The 21,296-nt window shown below is 35.2% G+C and overlaps 1 protein-coding gene across 33 annotated transcripts in view; it reads right to left on the bottom strand.

The window, feature by feature from the left end:
- Positions 1–21,296, bottom strand: part of CNTN1 (contactin 1) — a 347,842-nt gene that overhangs the window by 131,994 nt on the left and 194,552 nt on the right. For all 33 annotated transcript variants that reach the window (XM_070619408.1, XM_070619421.1, XM_070619429.1 and 30 more), the window contains 5 exons: positions 20,497–20,529; positions 13,322–13,454; positions 9,596–9,768; positions 7,624–7,719; positions 616–822 (listed from right to left, as the gene is read on the bottom strand). In XM_070619408.1, the coding sequence (XP_070475509.1) occupies positions 616–822; positions 7,624–7,719; positions 9,596–9,768; positions 13,322–13,454; positions 20,497–20,529 (642 nt within the window). The remainder of the gene's footprint in view (positions 1–615; positions 823–7,623; positions 7,720–9,595; positions 9,769–13,321; positions 13,455–20,496; positions 20,530–21,296) is intronic.

The following is a 21,296-nucleotide window of genomic DNA, read 5'->3' as shown; positions in this document are numbered from 1 at the left end:
TATATTGGGATCTGATTCTCTCTGGTGGTGGTGCGTTAAAAAAAAGGAAGGTAGTTCAGTTTGGAGCTGCTAAATATTAAGCTGGGAAAAAGCCCATCAGTCATCAAATATGGCGCCACCGTAGTAATACCCTATGCTAATTATTTACAGTAGAAACACAATTTATATACTTGATTCATGTAACTAGTTCCTTAAAAATATAAAAGTAATATAACACTTTTTTCCCCCTAATTTTGTAATCACTATAGTTTGTTTTCATCTAATCATTTGTTCTCTTTCGTGAGCTTCCTAAGAGGTAGGAACGGCCATGAAACAAAAAGCAGATGCTGGTGATTCCCATTGTAACCAACATACGGGTATTTGGCTAATGAGTCAGTCCCCGATGCAGTCTCTGAAACAGAGCCAACCGGTCTAAACTCAACCATATTTGGGCACTTCTATGATGTAAATCTCTATGGGAAAAACTAAGGAAGAACCAAGGCTTTCAAAGTGTGTCTTATTTGCCCTGACTGAGCAACCAGCTAGTCTTCCCACTGGATATTTCTTTCCATTATTACAAGTGTGCCATAAGCAGACAACCTTGGAAAAACAGGGTGCAGCAAATAAAATACTTACGTTCAGGTAATGGAATGAGTGGGATAAATTTGCTGAAGACACTCTTTGTGATAGAAGGACTGGACACAAAGCAGGAATAATTGCCTTTGTCCGATGCCTCGACATTCGCGATGTAGAGATTGCCATTTGTCTGAGACACAAATCGTCGTTTATCCATGGTGATAAATACAGGAAATTCATTTAGAAGCCAGCGGTAGCTCAGATCATCTAGAAGAAAACATTGTCTACTAAATATTAAGCTCTTTTCCAAAAGCAAAAATTTTATTTTCTAGTTAACAAGCTAGCACATAATCTAATCTAGGCTATTGTAGAGAACATGTTGGCAGACAAACAGTACAAATATTCTAAAAGCTACCATATTTTGAATGAATATTGGCATGATGCTAAGCTATTATATCCATCTTCCTCTTTCAATTATTTTATGGACTATTAATATTCTTACTTCTGTTTCATTGATAGGCTAAATGAAACTCAGAGAGGTTAAATGACTTGCTTAAAATTTCATGACTGTTAAGTAGAATTGGGAGTTTGAAGCCAGATGTGGTAATTCCAAAGCTCATAACCCCTCTTACCTAACGCATTTTAAAAATAAAATCAAGATTACTAACCGTACTGTGGCTTTGCATCTTTCTCCTTTTTCACTCCTATTTTAAATTGCAGATTTAGAAATGAGTTTACATAACTTGTTCTGGCCACATTAAAAAGTAAAAACCACAGAAACAGAGAAAGGCATGTTGCTGGTTTTCTTAAATATTCGGAAGGTTGTCATATGGTAACTCTTAGCCACAGGAAATCCTTTGGCTGAACACACTGGCTGGTTAGGCCAAAAGTTGAATTTCCTCATTAATTTGCTGCTTTTCATACAGTTTTCTATTTCTAGCTCCCCTTCCTGCTGTGAGGAATGACTCCCCAGTAGTCATGCACAGCAGTAACGCACAAGAGGGAACTAGGAGCAATGCCTACTTCTCAGTCACAAAATGTTGATTCCCTTTAAAACATCATGACCATTTAAAGACAACTGCCACTAGGAAGATGATACGGGGGAATCTCTTCTGTCAAGTTAGACAGGACTTCAGATGTAAGATGTTGGAAGGTCAAGATCTTTCAAAAATGAAATAATCATGACACACTTTTGCTTTAGGGAGCTCAAGGTAACTAGTAAAGCTGCCAAAGGGAGTCCGGAAGAGAGCTGACTATGAAAAACAAAGAGTTGCATACTATATAAATCCAGAGTGATTGGGAATAATAATCCAGAGGATTCCATTTAGATTAGCTATGTAATTTTCTCCAGCAATATACAGTATCAAGAAAGTAAATGAAGATGATTATCCTATTTTTTAATCTTAGCTTTTTAATTATAGAACTATATTTTTGTCAAAACATAGAAAATACAGATAAAGTTAAAAAGAGAAAAAAATTAAAGAACCATAATGCTCCATCTCAGAGTTATTGTTAGCATATATCTTTCTAGACATTATATCTGTGAATGATTCCATTATTTTAATTGTTATCCTTATGCTGATTTAGGGTCAGGTAAAAACCACAGAAGAATCAAGATAGGAAGAAACGTAGGAGACTGCTTAAATTGCTGAAATGAGGTTCTTGGAATTGGGCAAGAAATAATGCCATGTAATTTTTGGTCCAAAATGATATTTAGAGTACATTTAAAACAGATAGTGAACCTGTCTGATTTTGAAATAATTTTTCCTATTCTCACTTAAAAAGAAAATCAGTATTTTTACAATGATTTCTGGTCACAATTACATTCTAAAAAATCAGAGAAAGTGAGGAAATTGTGGATTTCCTTACAGAAAATGGATTTTCTTAACCATACAATGTTTTCAAGATACCACACACAAAATGGGTTTAGAATAGTCTGAGTACTCCGTAGTTGCATGACTCTGGAGACCTGCATTTAAATTCTAGACTAAATATGACTTTGGTCAGGCTATTTTAATCACCCTATTACTCAGTTTCTCTGAATTTTAAGAAATTTTTCTGTATCCCACTCATAAGAGATGTGTGAAGAGGAATGGGATAATGTTTTAAATATTTGACTTTAAGGGACAAATGCTAGGTGAGAGATGTTGTGATGATGTTTGTATGAAAATAAGTCCTGGATAATAGAGCAATTGGTCTGGCTGATTTAATGCCCAAGGTGGATTCTCCAATTTACTTATTTAACACATAATGAGTACCTTCTATATGCCACTAAACAAGACAGATATGGTCTTTGCTTTTGTGGAACTTGTAATTTAAGATTAATAATTAATCTAAATTTATCTAACAAATTTTAGTCTCTGATAAGCTATTCACTTTGACAGAATAATAATTGCAATATGTTAGAAGCTACCATTTCTCATTAAAACAAAGAAAGGAATTGTTATTGCTATTTTTAAACATGGACACTGAGGTTTAGCTGGGTTTATTGACTTGCTCCAGGCCGTATAGCAATAGGGAGGCAGAACCAACTTTCTAAGCTCCCTCTCCACTCCAGCTCTACCAAAACAGCTCCATGATTGGGTGTGGTAGCTGCCCTGCATCTGACTTAAGAATGAGACCATTTTGGCAATCAAGAGCTAAGCCCTGACCCAGTTCTCACAGGGACACGATGGATTATCTTTTTATCTGTCTTTCCCCACCCCATACAGATGGTAAAATTAACCACCTCTGAAAAAGTCAACACCTGTTTCTTCATAGCATTGTTGACCAGCTTAAATAATAAATTACTACAAGATTAATTTTTTAGAAAGAGTAAGTGCCAGCACCTGTTTCAGAAATGTTCCTTTTATTGATAGATGTCTGAGATTTCTTCCCTTTGCCTCAAGAGAGTCTGGACCATATTAAAGCGGAAATTTGTTCTGGCCAGCTATAGTGCATTTGGCTGGTTTCACTGGATTACTCTGAACACATCACTTCTCTAACCTTGCTAAATAATGTATAGTTCTCCTTGAAATATATTTGAAGTACTTTAATATTCCCTGGACAAATAGTTTGCAAACTTACTAGAAGATGTTTGTGCTTTCTTTTTTAATTAACCTCAATAGAACAAAATTTACCTATACCAATAACATCACCATAGCTTTTGATTAGTGCTTTGATATCCACAGTAGACCATGTGTTAAATCTGTTTAGAAAGAAATTTATGCCGAATTATCCTGTGGGCTCATGTATTCCCTACAGTGGTCTCCCATTTGTGTCTATTTTTATGCTGACCTTTTTAGTCAAAAGTGAATGGAGATTCATTCTATATCATATTCAATATGCTACGAGTTATTTTTCTTAAGAGTATTCCCACTTTCTTATTCATTTTAAAGTTCACACCTATGTCTATTATTAGGTATTGTGTATTTCGCCAATAGTACCCATGCTTCAAATGATGGACTTTTTTTCTTTATTCTTTCTCTCAATATACACATACATGATTTATATTTTGTGAGATGTGCAACTCAATTTCTGATGGTTATACTGATAGAAAATTAGCTGGAAATAAGGCATTATGTCTTCACTTTTTGAGCATCGAGGAGTTTAAGTTGTATGCATTCGTGAATTATTGATTGCTATTTAATAAAACAAAACCTAAACAGGTAAGTTTACCTTTCAATGAAATTTTAACCACTACACATCCATCAATTTAATGAACACATTTATTTACTCTTTCACTTCCTCATTCCTCAAATATATGTTAAGAACTTACCCTGTGCTAGGCATTAGGCAATCAGTTGGATATCAAATTGTTATTATAAAACTGAATAATCATTTGAACTGAGACCCTTAGTTAAAACTTTTCTTTGATAATTAAGTAAACTGGTTCAAATCAGAGTTTTGCCCTTTACTAGAAACTGTGGAGCACCCAAATCAATAGAAAAAGTTAATGGATTGTGAAAGGTGAGACTTTCCTCGTGGATCTTTTTCCTGTGCATAAACGAGAGGGACAACATTTCCAAAATTGTGAATCAAAAATCTTTTGTATTGTAATATGTGCTTTATTTAAAAATAATGAATTCAAAATATTAAATGTACTAAACTATTTTATTCACTTTAATAATAATCCATTGAAATTATATATCCATTTTACCATTTTTGAATACGTTATTAAAGTTAAAACTCATAACAAGCTCTGAGGAATAGATGGCACAGAAATTATTATTCCCAAATTTCAAATAAGGAAATTGAGATGTAGAGATGCCTAAGTTTACTTGATATAGAAAGGACTGAGTCCCAGGTTACCCGATCAACAGCTAGAGCAGGAGGGCTTGACAACCATAAATAGTTGCATATATAACATTCTATGAGGTTCAGAACCCAGAGGTTCTGAAGGTTCCGTCCCACCCTCAACTCCATGAATTCTAGGAAGTAAAGCACAAAACCTTAATTTAACTGCATTTAGGAGGAAGAAGCTTTATGATGTGGAGATGGTAAAATTAATACACATATGTATTATGGTTTTGAATCATATGGCCATTCTTATATTGAATGTGGCACGTCTGATGTTCAAAAAGGTCATAATCTGCTAATTACAAACTGACAGGAGGAGAGGAAGAGCTGTTCAGATTCTATTCTGTGATTAAGATGTTTCTTGGACTTATTTAAAAGGCCGTCTTAGTTCCCCCCACCATGTAGATATATGTATCTTTACTGGGATGAAGAGGTAATTAACTCTTTTGGCTTAATGATTTCAAGCTTCTACCAACCTTGTCTTGGTCCATGAAATTCTTCATTCAACACAGTAGTTAAGATGCCACAGAGACTAAAAGCAAGACTTATCTCAGGAAAATCTCAAAGTCTGTTCCTTGGACCTCTTCTTCCCCTTTTCTGTCTATAGTAATTCCTTAAGTAATCACATGCAGTACTATGGTTTTGAAACAATTTTTACAATGACAAATCATAAATTGATATTCCTAGCCCAGACAACACCCTAGGGCTCCACACCCATATGAACTGCCAACTAGACAGCTCCTTGTGGAAGTTTAATAGGCACCTCACACTTACCATGTCCACACCTATTCCACCTGGTATTGATGACTCCATTCTTTCAGCAGCGCGTGACAAAACTTTGATGCCATCCTTGACATCCTGTGTTTCTCTTATACATTACATGAAGTCTACCAGCCAGTCCTCTTGGCTCTTCCTCAAAATATACCTTGAATTTAACCACTTCTTCCCACCTCAGCTGCAACCATCCTGGTCCGTCATATGCTGCCTAGATCACTGCAATACCTCTTACTGATCTCCCGCCTTCACCTTTATCCTCTCCTAAGTCTTTTTTCAAATGGCAGTGGCCAGACTCATCTTTTATAACCTAAGCAATGTCATGTGGCTGCTCTGCTCAAAGCTCTCCAACGTAAATCTCACTCAAAGTAAAAGCCAATGAAATTACTATGAATTCTAAGGTCCCATATGACATAGCTCTCATATCTCTCTGGTTTCATGCCTTACTACTCTTTACCAGATTCTCTCTGTTTCAGCCACCTTGGCCTCGTTACTCTTCCTCCACAGCCCCATCTCAGGCCTTTGCTCACAATGCTGCATCGGCCTGGCTTGTCTTCCCTCAGATATCTGCATTGTTAGCTTCCTCATTTCCTTCTGGCCTTTATTCAAAGTTACATTTTCAGTAACGTCTTTTATAAAAGTTCAAGCATCCCCTCGACACTTATTCTCCCCTCTCCCCCACATTATTTATTTCTCCCTAGTGCTTAACTATCAATATCTAACATGCTATATCTTTTAACTATTTATCTTGTCTATTGTCTGTCTCTCCCAGTAGAAGGTCTCTGCGGGTGGAAAGCTCTTCCTATTTTGCTCACTAAGGTGTTTCTGTGTCATAAATAGTCCCTGATATACAGCAAGTGTTCACAAGAGATTTGTTGAGCTAATGAGTGATTGAATAAAGCCCATCTGGTGTTGAATATGGTCAAGTGCAGTCATTGGCTATTTATGATCATTTACTTTGTGGGAAATACTATGAAGATGAGGGGATTTTTTTTCATAGTTTTGACAATTCTTCAAAGAAAAAGACTGTTCTGTCATTGAAAGGTTGTTACAACATTTTGAATTCATATGTTCCTCCCATATTTATCTATTAATAGTCTTTCTCCTAGAGTTATTAGAAAGGAAATTATCAATATTTGATATATAAACACTCAGAATTTACATATATAATTGGATGCAATATATAGAGATGTGTGTGTATATATATATGTACACATACATATATATATATACACCAGATTAATATATTCCACTCAAATGAATTATAACATTCTGTTATGAATCTTTCTCTATGGAGGTATTTAAAGCCAAATTTATGACATAATATTAGAACTATAAGAATACAAAACATCTTTTTCAGTGAGAAAGCATTACTATATTATTTCAAGATGCTATTTGATAAATAAAACAAGTGAAAATTAGTGAAAGTATATGAAGGGTTCATCTTTTAATTAGCTCTTCAGTGGCTTTTATTTTAGTCGTATCAAATTACTGAAAACATATATTCCCAAAGGTTGAATCTTGTAACAGATGACACTTAATTTAGCCCCTTGCTAAACTGGATGATTATTCTTGCAGATTGGTGCTCCTAAAGAAATTAATAATTTATTATGTCTTTATTCCTTTCTAGTGTTTAATTACAGTTCACAGGATATTGTAGAAATTAAATTGTTAATAAAGTGATTGATTATATATCATTCCTAGGTACTGTTCTTTTCCAGGAATAATTTATAGAAAACCTATCATATTTTCTCCTGTGTAACAGGAACTTTAATGAAGACATAATCCAACATATATATTGTTTATAATCTGAAATGATCATAGACCTTTGGAATTAGGGTCAAGCGATTCAAGAACCAAGAAAGGAAGCATCTACAACCACTAGTAAGTGATGCATTAGAAGGCTATAGAAATATTGAGTCTTATTTAATTATACATGTACCATTACTGTTAAGTAAATAAAAATTTGCTCATTTCAGTTCACAGAGCTTTCGGTCACAGAGGAACTAAAGTTACCTGGAAAATGGTATGGAGGGTCACAGAGAAGCACCATTCCTTTCCCTTCTTTCACTCTGACCTCAGGACGTTCCTCAGGTGGGAAAGGATCGAGATCTAATCACGAAAGAAACAAGAAAAGCTTTCACTCTCTGGTCAGTTCAAAGACAGAGATTCATTGAAGTTCACCTTTCAGCTACTAACTCAGTTTTGGATATAACTCTTCTCAGCTGGTTTGGTGTAGCCTGTGAAAGTCAGTTCCCGTTGTTACATGCTGGGATTCGTATACACCCAAAGAGAAGAGCTCTGTGGTGAATTCAAGCCTACCGATGCTGGTAGCAGCCTGCGTAAGTATTCTGACAACCCTGAACATTACAGCTATCCCAAACTTCTGTTTCACATTTAGGAAGAAAAGTCGTCTGGAAATATAACGGGCTCAGAGAAAACCAGTGATCTACCAAAGAAAGTAAGGAAGGATGAATGACTGAGAGGAACAGACTCATTTGAAAGATAAATTTCCCTTCCTGAGGGAGGACTCCAAGGTGGAGAAGAAATAAAAATAAAAGGCAAGATCCTGGTTGAGGAACACGAAGGTCAACAATTTCTTGCTCCTCTTTAAATTCTGAGTTTTCCTCCGTTCTCGCTTCCTTTACTCTTTTCCGTGTATTTGGAACTCACATTTTGCTTGGTTTCTTGATACTCTACTGTGTGATTCTTCATTTGTTTCACCGGTGCTCATTCAGTCCCGCCTCACCTCCTATTTCTCACCTGCGATCACTACTCCAATTGTAATATCTAATTTTTACTCCTCTCAAGTCTATTGTATAGCTCTAAGAACTCATCATTCTAATCATCACCCTTTGCAGAGAACCCTTCAAATCTACCTCTCTAGTCCCGACGCCTCACTTGAATGCCATCCCTATCCTCAAATACTTAGTTGACATTTAGACGTGGACAACGTAATGTCGCCATAACCTCTGCACGTGAAACAACCATTTAAATGTTTCCTCTCATCCATGAAATTGGTTTTACTTGCTCCCATCGCTTTTTTAAACAGATCAGAATGTTCCTGCCCTTTGACTAGACTTTCCTTAAAAAAAATTTGGCATGTTTTTCCTTTAGTGCAATGCATTATGTCAATTATTTCTTCAAAGTTTGTATTTATTTACATCCCTGCTGTCACCACATTAATTTAATCTGACTGTTCTTCCTGACCCTGTCTCCTTTCTTTCTCGTAATCACTAACATGTGGGTCCTCTTAAAACATTGTCTTCATCCTGTAATCCATTTTTCAAAAGATTTAAGTGCTGACTTAGGAAATCACACACTGAAGATCATCTAGCCAACACTCTCCCAATGCACAGCTTTCTTTCAGAACGACCTCTAACTTTTAGTTTAGCACAGTGTTTCCAAAATATTTTTCATTATTGCCCCCATAAGGAAAAAATCTTAATTTAATTTAAACTTAAAATAATTGAGCTACTTTAATTTGACTTATTCCTAACAAGAGAAATTAAATACTAAGGAATAAGGTTTTGTCAGGTAGAGTTGAGCTTAGGAGAGGCACAAACCATTATGTTGTAACATTTAAGATGGTTTCTTCCCACAAGAACCAATTTCACCCCTTGGGGGTGATACCATCCCATTGAGAATGCATGGCTTAGCATTTCTATTAATATTAGTTTTTAGAAAGTTATTCAGTATCCTTCAGAACATCGGTCTTAGTTTATTTTCCAGTGTTACCTTTCGCTACTTCAAGTGCATTCATAATACTCCTCATGATGCTTTGCTCTCTTGAAATTTTTCATCTCCACACAGATAAGTCCCACTGATCTCATAAGACCCACCTCATCAATGGACACTTTCTCTCACTTTCTTTTTGTCTTGATTTTTCTTCTTGCTGAACTCTTATAATAGCATGTAAGTTTTACTTCACAATACACTTGCCCTTACACTAAATGCACTTTCCCTTTTTAAAATTACGATTGCTTACATCCAAAGCTCAGGGTTGCTTCAGTGCTTCTGACCATCCCATAGTTATTTGACGCTAAGCAGTAGTATATTCCAGCATCTTTCTGTTTGTCAGGGTTGTTGATAACAAGGTTTCCTCCTACCATACTATACCGATCACTTGTCAGATCAACATCCCCATTATTCATTCTCCATCTATTAGAGAAAAAAATAAATGTCACATCAAAGGTCACGAGGCCTGCAAACAGTGTACTGAGCTAACATCGTTCTAAAATAATATGGCTAGAGAGCCGTGTGAAGTCAGATGATTAAGTAGATGATTCCAAGTGGTATTTCTTCACACCCTACAATTCCACATGTCTGGGCTCATGATTTATAATTTAGCTCAGGCACAGAAAGGTAAATGCTCAAGCACATGAAATATTTCCTTTTTTCTCATGAGGCATCCCAAATGACAAATACTGTATCTCATTCTAAATAATCAAAGTGCTTTTTCAATAAAACAAACTAACTGAAATCAGAGTGCTGCTCAGTAAATGGCATATTCTGACCACTAGAGGGCGATCACAATTTGAAAATGATGAAAGTCAATTGGGTCTTTTGTTTCCAAGCCACAAACAACTATCGCAGGTATATTTATGGAGATTGTTGCAAATAAATTGACTAGAAACAGGAATCTAACTTTCTTGGTGAGATGATGAGAAGAATGCATGTAGAAAACAGGTTTCAATTAAGCTGACCACCTGCGTAATTTTGTAATCATTCTGTACCAGGGGTTATCCCTAAGGTTCCGTGTCTTCAGCAATGACGTAAGACAAAGCCATGGTCAAACAGTGGACTGTGGCTGCATCACTCATTGCCTGGCACATTTCTGATTAGGATAAGAATCTTGGCAAAAAGGCCTAATGGTTTTAGAATATTTTTTATTAAATCAAATTACTGGAACATTTTTAGTTTTAATTTTTACAATGTAGGAGGTAATTTAAAAACAAACACAGAAAACTGTGCTTTTGAATTTTGAAAACCTACCAAATTCCAACCCAATGGATAAATGCTCCCCTTCCCCTCGGTTGATGGCAATTGTCCCTCTCTGAACCATCCAATGTCAAGTTGCTTAGCACCTGCCAAGGCAATGGGTTTTCTTGTTGAGCAATTCCAATTGTTATGTTTAGATTTCCCATTATGTTGATTCCAAATTTTTTTTATTTCCTTAACTTTCCTTCGTGGATCTGATTCTGCCTTTGATGTCACATAATGATTAAGTTTTGCTGTGTTTGGGTAAGTTCACTGGTCTATTTTATTTTCAGGAACATACATCATTGTTGTAATCCTTTTCATACAGCTTTAAATGCAATTTTATTGGAGTTCTTGTTATTTTGGGGGTCAAGACAAGATAATGAAAGCCTTAAGGCTGATAAGTGGAAGGTAAAATTCCCTGTCCTAACTTTCAGGATGTTGCCATGAATAAGAAATTATTATAGAACATGCCCAAAATATACAACTACTGTGTGAATGACAAATTGCGTGATTACCAAGGTTAGCATGACTTGACCTGAATGTTAAGTAAATTTTAGAAACTTCAAATGTTCTTTTCTATCAGACAAGCTGTATCATGAGCTGATTTTTTTCTTTTTCTTTTTGCTGTCCAACACAGACTGCCGTCATAACAGAAGTAAAGATCTACTTCTCCCCTCCAGCTCTCTACATTAACGAGTGGATAGTTGGGCCACACCTGCCCTGGGGACTTCAGTGCTGATGCTACCTGCGGGAGGGAGTTGGTGATATATTTGCCAAGCAAAAGTTTGCTTCTTATTTTTATTTCTTAAATTTTGATAAGAACACTAAATACAAGATCCACTTACGGGAGGTATCTCTAAAATAGTCAAACTCATAGAAGCAAAGAATAGAATGGTAGCTGTCAGGGACTGGAGGGAGAAGAAATAGGGAGTTGCTAATCAATGTGTATAAAATTTTAGTTATGCAAACCTAGCTTCTTACTGTCTCTGTGAGGGGGTGGTGGGGGGGCCGCAAAGAGAAGTACATGTGTCTAGAACACTATCTGAGAACAATCTCTTTTGTCTTGTCACCTCCATTCCAGCGCAGAGGCTGATTTGCTAAGTTTCCATGTACGATTGTCAAGGACAGAGTGTCACAGAAATAGCTTTTGAGATGGTATCAACCTATCGAGATAGATACATACTGAAAAAATTATATGCTTCTTTGAAAGTCATAAAACCTGTGTTTTAGACCTGGATCTGTGATTTACTAGCCCTGAGCTCTCAGGGCTCAGCTTCCTCTCCTGTGAAATTATGTGCTTGAATTAGATCTCCTCCACAGCCCCTATTAGTTTTACTAGTCCACATCCGTGGCTGTGTGCATAGACTCTCATTAAGTATGGCTTAAGGGTAGAAATAAGTCTAGCCCATCAAATATTTTCAGAACAAATGTATTACTCATAATTTATAAAATATCTACTTATATTGCACTCCCATGAATGAAATTGAAACAATAAAAATAAGTTCAAAGGGATGGTGATTTTGTACCTAAATTTATGTTTTATTTTAAGATTAATTTGTAATTATAGCCAGAGGCAAGAGAAAAATGAATTCAATTACAATTAAATTGGACGGAAGGGGCATTCTCTTTGATAACAATATTTTTATAACAATAGAACGTTATTTTCCTATCCAGGAAAAAAATCTACTATTAAAATCAATCTTGTTGAGTGACAAGCTTCAAATAAGTCTTGTAACATGAACACGTTAGAGCCCCAATTTCTCCATCAATCACTTGCTTTGTCTTCATGGAACCATTTCACAGGTGAACTTCAAATCCGTTGGTATTTTGCTAATTTTTAAATCTTATTCTTTGCATCAGACTAGAAACTGTTAGTATACTTTTCTGGACCATCAGAAACAGGAAAACCCATTGTTACTTTTTATAAAGTTATTTTTGATAGCACAAATAGGTACCCCAGAAAAACAGAAAGAGGTATGTTTATACAGATTGTCCAGTGGATAGAGACATTTAATAAATTTTCTGTGTTGTCTGGAATACATATTTGAGAATATTGAAATAGTGTTGCTTTCTTGAATTATCTATACTAGCTCTTTAAATATAGTTAACATAAAAATATTATCCACCATCTATAGGTATGAATTATCCAGGCCAATGCATACAAAAACGATTTTATCCTCAAATATGTATATTTAAATTGTGCATGGGGGCGGGCCCTGTGGCCTAGTGGTTAAGTTTGGCATTTTCCACTTCAGTGGCCAGGGTTCAGTTCCCGGGTGTAGACCTACACCACTCGTCAGCAACAATGCTGTCATGGTAACCCCCACACAAAATAGAGGAAGATTGGCACCAATGTTAACTCAGGGTGAATCTTCCTCAGCAAAAAAAAAAAAAAAAAAAAAAAGGGCACAAATTTCATATAACCTTTTCCATGCTTAATAGTATAGTCTCCATTAGACAATTTTTAAGTGGATAATGTCAAATGGCACTGGCTTTATCTGTGCAGGAAATGGCAAGTGAATTATTTGCATATATTTAAGAAAACTTGCTATCTATTTGAGTATTAAACAACTTTTTAAAAAGAACTTGTATGCCAATATTTTTGTTAATATCCCTGGATGTTGTGGAAAGCCTTATATTATATCTTTCTCTATCAGCACAGGGTCATAGATGCTGATCTGTAATCTTTAGTCTCGCCCTCCTTTCTGAAAAGAGAAGTGAAGTACATTACTTGTAAACTGGGAAAGGACTGGCTCGTGCCCTGCAGTTTAGTGAGACTTTTCCTTCTGGTGACTCCTCTGGATAAATGGTATTGATTGGTTGCTCTTCAAAAATTGGTCCAAATCCTTTGTCTTCCTCAGAAACTGCAAGAAAAATAAAATTGTTTTACATTATGCTGTTTTATAAGTCAAAGAAAATTTAGATACATTTAGAAAGTTCTTTGAAAAAAATGTCAGAAACACAGAATCTCCATTTTCATTCAAAACAAAGACATTTCCCTCCATAATCTTGAGGAAAACATTTAGGTTCTTTATTCACAACTCCTTTCTGCCCATCTCTCATCATTTCTCCAAAAGCACCCTGTGTCGCCATGCTTAACTACTTTCAGCTCCTCAAACAAGCCATGCCTTCATGCCTCTGAGCCTTTGCACATGCTTTTCCTCTTTCTGTAATCACCATCGCACTTTTCTCCTCCTACGAAAATCTGTACAGTCCTTTATGACTTAGGCATTGAGTTAGTTCCTTCAGGACGTGACCTCTCACCCCTTCTAGCTTCAGTTGGTCCTCATTTGTGTTCTCACAACTCCCTCTACAGCTTATAGTATTTAACACACCTGCCGTGATTCTTGTTGAAACTTTCTGCTCCACTAGATAGCAAATGTTGGGGACAGGTGGCTATGTCCATAATCTGTACACACCACTCTCCTAGCTAGCTGACTAGCAGTCTGGAACACACTAAGTGGTTAATGATTTTTGAACAAGAGAATGAGCGAATTTCTAGATGCTCCGGAGACATTAGTCTCTTTCCTGGGTCAGTTCTTGTTTATCTTTCTAAATATGTGACCAACACTGGTACTCAGCAACATCTAGAACAGTTCTAAACAAATTACATGCTTATAGGATCAGAGCAACTGGTTTAAAATCCATCACAAACATAGCCACATTGGGAAGCAGTTGTTCCTGACAGTCTATCCTCTCTGAAAGGGAAGAGCAATGCCTCACAGCAGGATGAGAAGAGAATCACATTTCATCACCATAGCAGCATTTACAGAACACAGCTAAGAATGAATTAATACTGATGTGTATGGCTAGAAAGGAGTAATGTTCTTACATGGGATCATTGGAATGTCTCTGCTAGATCAAAGCTATGGTTCACCCCTCCAATTTATTTTTTAAGAGAGAGTTTAAGGCAAATGCCACACAGATGTTTTGTCTGCTCTAACATCAACCTTGATGATGAGAGCTGATTTTGCCAACATTCTCATGAATTTGCCAATCCTTTCAAAATTTAATTTATATATCTTACATATATCAACTCTTAGATGAACCATAAAGCTTCTAAAAGCCAGGGGCTAAGTTTTATTTGCTCTTGTAGTTCTAGTGCTCTTAGCGTTGTGTCAATACACATTTGTGCACACATAGATGATTAATAAAATCCTTAAGTTAGGTTCTCCCAGTATGAAGCATTAATTTTTCTAAACTGACTTGAAATACTTTGAAGGGAGATGCCTCACTTTTAGTTGGAATTTGCTAAAATCACCAAGAATTTATAGACCTCAGTTACATTCCATAACCATCATCCCATTTGAGATAGCAGATAAATCGTTGGATCATAATGAGAGGAACCAGAGGAATTGAGATTTAGCTCCAGCGATGCCCTTTTCTAGCTATGCAAGCCATTTGCTCTACATGGCTTCTACATTTGAAAAGGAATAGGGGTATATGTCCTAAGGACCTCACAAGCTTACCACAACTGTAAGTAAGATCATGAATGGGAACAGAAGCTCTCTGCTAATGATTTTGAAAGTCCTTCTCTGAGCTGCGTGTTTCATGTCTTTCTTGAGATTTTAAAAGCCAGAAACACATAGAATGTTTTCTACTTTGCTTCTAATAACTTTCCTGATGATGCCCAATATTTCCTGGCTTTTCAGGATGTTACAGCACACTAAGGAAAAATGAGAAATGAATCCCAAATCTCTGGTATCTAGAGACTTTCATTTCAATGTCAATTTCAACTTGAAATTTCAATGTCAATTTCATTTCATTTCAATTCATTTCAATGGAAATTCTAGATTTTCCACTCTCCAAAAGAAATGACCTGTGCTTATCCATGATAAAAACTATATGCTATTTTTCTTCCCACTTGGATGATTTCATAAGCTCTTGCTTGGGTCTCTCCAGTTGCACAGCTTTTCTGACTAGAGCAATTTAGTAACACCTGCTGGCCTGGAGATTTTGTTGTTTCTTCCCAATTCACATAAAAATGTTTAAAAACACAAGTAGAGAAGTGCCATTTTATGTACGTATTTAGATTCTCTTCTTGAAGGCAACATGACTCTTCTTCCCACACTACTCCCTAATGAATAATGATTTTAGTGTGAAATTTTTAAAACAATTTTTAAAAATCAAAATACACTAAATATTTAAAAGACTAAAAATAAATATTTCTTAGGGGAGTTTAAAGCTCATAAATATCTTCTAAGGACATTGTATTTATATGACAAGCCTGATGATTATGTCATTATATTATTACCAATGGAAGAGATAATCAGATTTAAGGAGAAAGGAACGTTTGATGCAATTATGCCTATAGTTTAAACAGAAGCCCACTGATCTGTACTGGATTGGATCTTGAGTTTCCATTCATTACATCAGTGGTAGCATAGGAATTTCAAATGGTCATCTGAGAGGCTACAGTTAGATGAACTATACATAGTGTTAGTTGTCCTTAATGAGTCAATGACTTGATTCTGACCTTGGATACGGCAAAGTTTTTGGACACAACACCAAAAACATGACCCAGGAAAAAAATTGGTAAGTTGGACTTTACTAAAATTAAAATTTTCTGTTTTATAAAAGACATTGTTAAGAGAATCTCAAGTCTTCAGAGTTGAGAGATTTTTTATGGATCTTCTCCAACTTGCATTCCACAAGCAACAAATTGGAGAGAATTTCAACTCACCTAAAATATGTCTCTTTATAATGGGGAATATCGTAGTGATCACATACTATTTCGTAAAATTTGAACTTATCTTAACAAGTGCAGGGTTACATTAGCTAAAGTCTCTTTAACATTATTGTATTTCCAATGTAGAAATAGACAGTCCTGGCCTGTCTAGCATCTGCTTCTGTAGTGGCCCCCTGGAAGTGCCATTATGGGGATTATAATAATCTTGAATTCTCAATTTAATTTATAATTTCATTAGCTTCCTTAAAAGAAATACTTTTATCATTCTAAAGTATGGTGAGTTATAGTCATTCTGAATCATCTTGATTATTTAAAGTATTGTATGGTGCCTTCAAATACAACAAAGATAGATGCCCATAAGCATAAATTTACGTGAAAGTGGAGATTAGTTGTTTGATTTGCATATTTTAATAAAATACAAAATCTTAAATATTTCTTTTGATAGCATATCTTTTGATTTTAAGGCATTTGCTTTTGAGATAAAAATTGGTCAGCTTTTGGAAAACTGAGGATATGTTGTAAGTAGTTTCTTCATCTTGATGATACGTATTAAAAAAGTAAGTTTAATTTTTTCTAGAAAAGATACCTACAATGGAAATTTCCATGGAAAATAATGGAATATCAGCTACTAACAATGAGGAGACTATATCTATTGATAGGCAATCCCTTAAAAGGATATATGTAAAGATTAAACACTTTTTGGGTGAATTGTGTTGACGTTTGTAGGCCAAACTGTATTAGCGTCTCATGCTATTTTTCTTCTCAATGACAAGTAGTCTTCACAAATTCTATGTATATATTTCCTCATACTCCACTTTCGTTTGCTTTTATACGGACAGATAATGAAACATTTAGGGGATAAAAATATGAAACTAATTTCCAACAAAATATTTAGATTTTGAATTTATTTTTTCAATTTGAGGAAATATTACATTTAAGATATTTCCCTTTGCCTATTTTCTAGATCAAAAAGCAGAATAAGACACATTTCACATCACCTTAGTATTTCTGGTAAGTATTATTTTATAAATCTATCTTTCTTGCTTTTCTAAAATGTTCAAGCTTGAATAAAATAATATATTTCATTAGATGGTTTAACAATTACTCTATACATTTTATTTTGAGAACATATTTGGACCCTTGAAAATCAGATTACTTAAAACAAGCCTCTGAATTGCTTTGGCATGTTCAGTGTGAAACTCTGAATGTAAACATCATAACCCCCTTGAAGAATACTGAACTCATCACTGTTAACTCAACTAGGGTGCTCAGACCAAGGGAAAAGAACTTCCAAGGAGAACAGAACATGTCTCAGTAAAGGACCCATCAATGCAAGCATATACTCTCAGCCAACAAAAATTGGAGATATCTCTTGCTTTTTTCTAGAAACATGGAAATAATTAGATGACGAATTATGATGCTTTGGAAATATTATGAGATTAAAGGGCATAAAAAACAAGAAACAGGTATTATGTTTAAATGAGCACAAAATCATAGATGACTTAAGCTAATTGAAGACAACACTTCAAATCATTCTGTCTTTTGATCTGCTCTTAATGCAAATTAATTTATCTTCTATCATATAGTGGAAATCTATTGCAGAAATTGGTTCATTTCTTAAATTTGATCAAGAAGATTAACAAGAAAGAAAAAAATCAGATATGAATATATACTGTCAAATTTGCAGATATGAGTGACAGGCAAAGGCTACCGTTTTTTTCAGTCCCATTCTCAGTTTTGCGATTAATATAATCAGTTGGCTGTCTGATCTAAAATGGGCTCACTTTACCTCTCACTACGTGGAGACGGTCCACTGTAATCTTGCTATTCTATTTTATTTCTGGAAGTTAAAGTATAATTATGATTTGTGCTTGAGTTATTTTTTATTCATTTTATATCCATTTTGAAACAAATTCTATTTCTCATTCTGTAACATGTCATCTCAATCTGTTAGTTACTAAAGATAATTTTATATAAGTATGTTGTAAAAACAGTCTCAAGGAAAAAATCTATTAGAAAAAAGCAATGGCAACAAAATTTGAACAGAGTCTAACATTGGAATTTTTACAATATTTACAATGTTACAGTGGTTATGGGATGGGTAGTGTTACAATCTTTCTTGAAATACAATAAACTCCCTTAAAGAGACAATATTTAAATTGTCTCAAAGCATCCTTCTTCCAGGCAGCACAGCCCCTTGTCTTTAACGTTAACCATTCCCCACTGATAAGAATATTCAAAGTCTATTGAGGGCTTGGACTTTTTGTATTCTGGTGCCCCAATCCCTTAGGCTCATGGGTAATAGGTAACATTGCAGTAATTTACTATAGCTAAAATGTAAAAGAGTTGGTCTCAAGAACATGCAGCAATTCAATTATTAGAATGAAGACCAGGCTCAGGTTTGCAGAAAGGTTGAGTTGACTAAATTTTCCTTTGTCTGGCTTTACCTGCCCAAGAAGAGCCTATCACATCTCTTGACAGCAACCACTTCCCTGACTTATGGTCCACCCCTGAGGCTCTAGACGGTGTTTTGCATAACTGTCTGTGCATCTTCTCACTCCTACCTCATGTCTGACTATGTCTGCTGCCACAAGCCAAGGAATGTCTTAGGGTACCAGAAGCCGGAAGAGGCAAGGAAGGAGCCTTCCCGTATAGGTTTCAGAGGGAGCAGGGCCCTGACAACACCTTGGTTTTGGACTTTTGGCCTCCAGAATTGTGAGACAATACATTTCTGTTCTTCTAAGCCACCCAGTTTGTAGTACTTTGTTATAGCTATAGCAGTACGTGGAAACTAATACATGTATTACACTTACTTGTTATATAGGTAGTATAAATACTTATTAAAGTTAATAATAAACTGTTGAACTTTAATGAGCGAGGCTTTCCCAAATTTATTTGACAATGAATTCCTTCTTAATGTAAATCCTACTAATATCCCGCAGAATTCCTTTGAAATTCTGACCTCAAAGCCCATAGTTCCCACGTTCTGTACTTCTGTTTGTGCCATTTTTTCTGTGTAGAATTTGTTCCATTTCTAACATTTGAAATCCTTCAAGCTTCCCTTTCCTACTACCCCATCAGTAAATATTCCTTAATTCCTCAAAGTAATTCTTTTAAAGTGCTTATTATATTTTTCTTGTAAATTTGTTACCTACTTACTTTTCTTATTCCTTATTATTTGGTAAGGTTCTTGAAGTCAAGGAACATATCTCATTGATCCTTATATAGCCTTCAAGTAGTGATTCATAACTCACAAGGTGGAAACAGAAATAACTGGTGGGATTCAGGATAAGACTTTCCTTTCCTTTAATCCTCACAGTCACAAGTGGAAGTTCTTCTGACCCAATCTGGCATGAACATCCTTGATTTGGCAGCAAGTTGCAGCATTTGGTTGCTAAATGATTCTTCCTGATTATTCATTCTCCTACCACTATGCAGTGGCTTTTATAAGTTACCAGTTTTACTTATCTTCACTGAGCAACTATTATGTAGGTCACTGTGCTAGAAGATACCTCACACTCTTTTTTTAGTCCTCACAAGTATCCTGTGATTTTTTGCATACTGGAAAGTCAAGGCTCACAGAAGTTGAATAAGTTCCACAAGATCACATAGCTAATGAAGACCAGGTTGAATATGCAAATTCATGCTGGTTTTACTCTAGATTCTACGTTTTCCAGTATGCCTTACCGGCTCTACTTCTGGCAAGATCTGTTCAGCGGTTGAAGTACAATCTAAACTAGGACCATTGCTAATTATATTCAATAAATCATTAAAAATAACTCCTAATTTTTAGGAGTCCTTTGGACTCCTAATTAAGCTGAATTTTAAGGTTCCAAGTTCATTAACTTTAGTGCTCTCTTTTGCAACAATGCAAGAAGCTCTCAAATATAAGTTAGGGGTTTACAATATTTAAAATACTGCTTCAAAATTTAGTAGCATAGGATTGTTGCAAAGCATGCAGAAAAAAATACAGCCACACTGAATATTTTCCATCTGTTACAATCTTGCAATAGGATATTTCTTTGTGTGTATTCATTCATTCATTTTGGTAATGAAACAAGTTGTCTTATGACCCCAGATAAACCATCTTACAAAATTTCCAAGTGATCTAACATTAACCATTGCTTTTAAGTTTAGAGTTAATAGCTTAAAGCAGAGATGAAATGTGATTCATTTGAGAAAAGCTGCTTTAAAAATTTACCCTTTCACCAACTTACCTCCATGACCATACCTTCTGTGCCAGGTGAACTCTAAAAATGAAAAAAAAAAAACAATTTTAATCTCAAAGCAGCTCTTCAAGTAGGTGGTTTCAAACATTACTCAAATAACTGACATACTAGTTAATGAAATGAGTGAGCTTGCTGGCCCTTTACTACACAGGTTGAAGTATCATCACATCTCTGTAGATACTTATTTCTTGTCTTTGCATTTTACAGTTATAGCACTAAAATTTGTCATCCACAGAATTATTACGAATTTTCAGTACTAATAATATTATTTTGTTTCATTTTTGTCGTAAAAATAAGACAACCACAATGACCCTACCACAAAAATTTTATTATATTTCATAACATATATGTATATATATGCATGTATTATATATATACATATGTGTTTGTGTGTGTGTGTAATTACTGTGGTTGTTACAAGGTCATTAAAATTATTAAGTACTGATGAAAGTATTCTATTTTTTGGATTCTGAAGTCATCATAATAAAAATTACTCCCCAAAATAAAATAGCATTTTTATTTCCTCAATAATAAATACAAAGTACAACATGATGTCCTTCAAGTTCATCATCAAAGCGATCAATGGGGAGTGATACATGACAGGAGGACATCCATCTATGTCCTGAACTTAATAGCATCTCAACAAGTACTTACTGAGTTAAGGTAATTGAGATGAAAGTAGTAGAAAAATGGATTGTTAGAAAACATGCTGCTTTCAGGTAAAAATACAATGCACCTCTCCTTGTAGGAAATATCTTTGAATCCTTCATACTTGTCTTTGAAAGACA

This window comes from Equus przewalskii, chromosome 5 (genome assembly GCF_037783145.1).
Source record: "Equus przewalskii isolate Varuska chromosome 5, EquPr2, whole genome shotgun sequence".
Classification (NCBI taxonomy): domain Eukaryota; kingdom Metazoa; phylum Chordata; class Mammalia; order Perissodactyla; family Equidae; genus Equus; species Equus przewalskii.
This window is presented reverse-complemented; position numbering and strand designations above follow the sequence as displayed.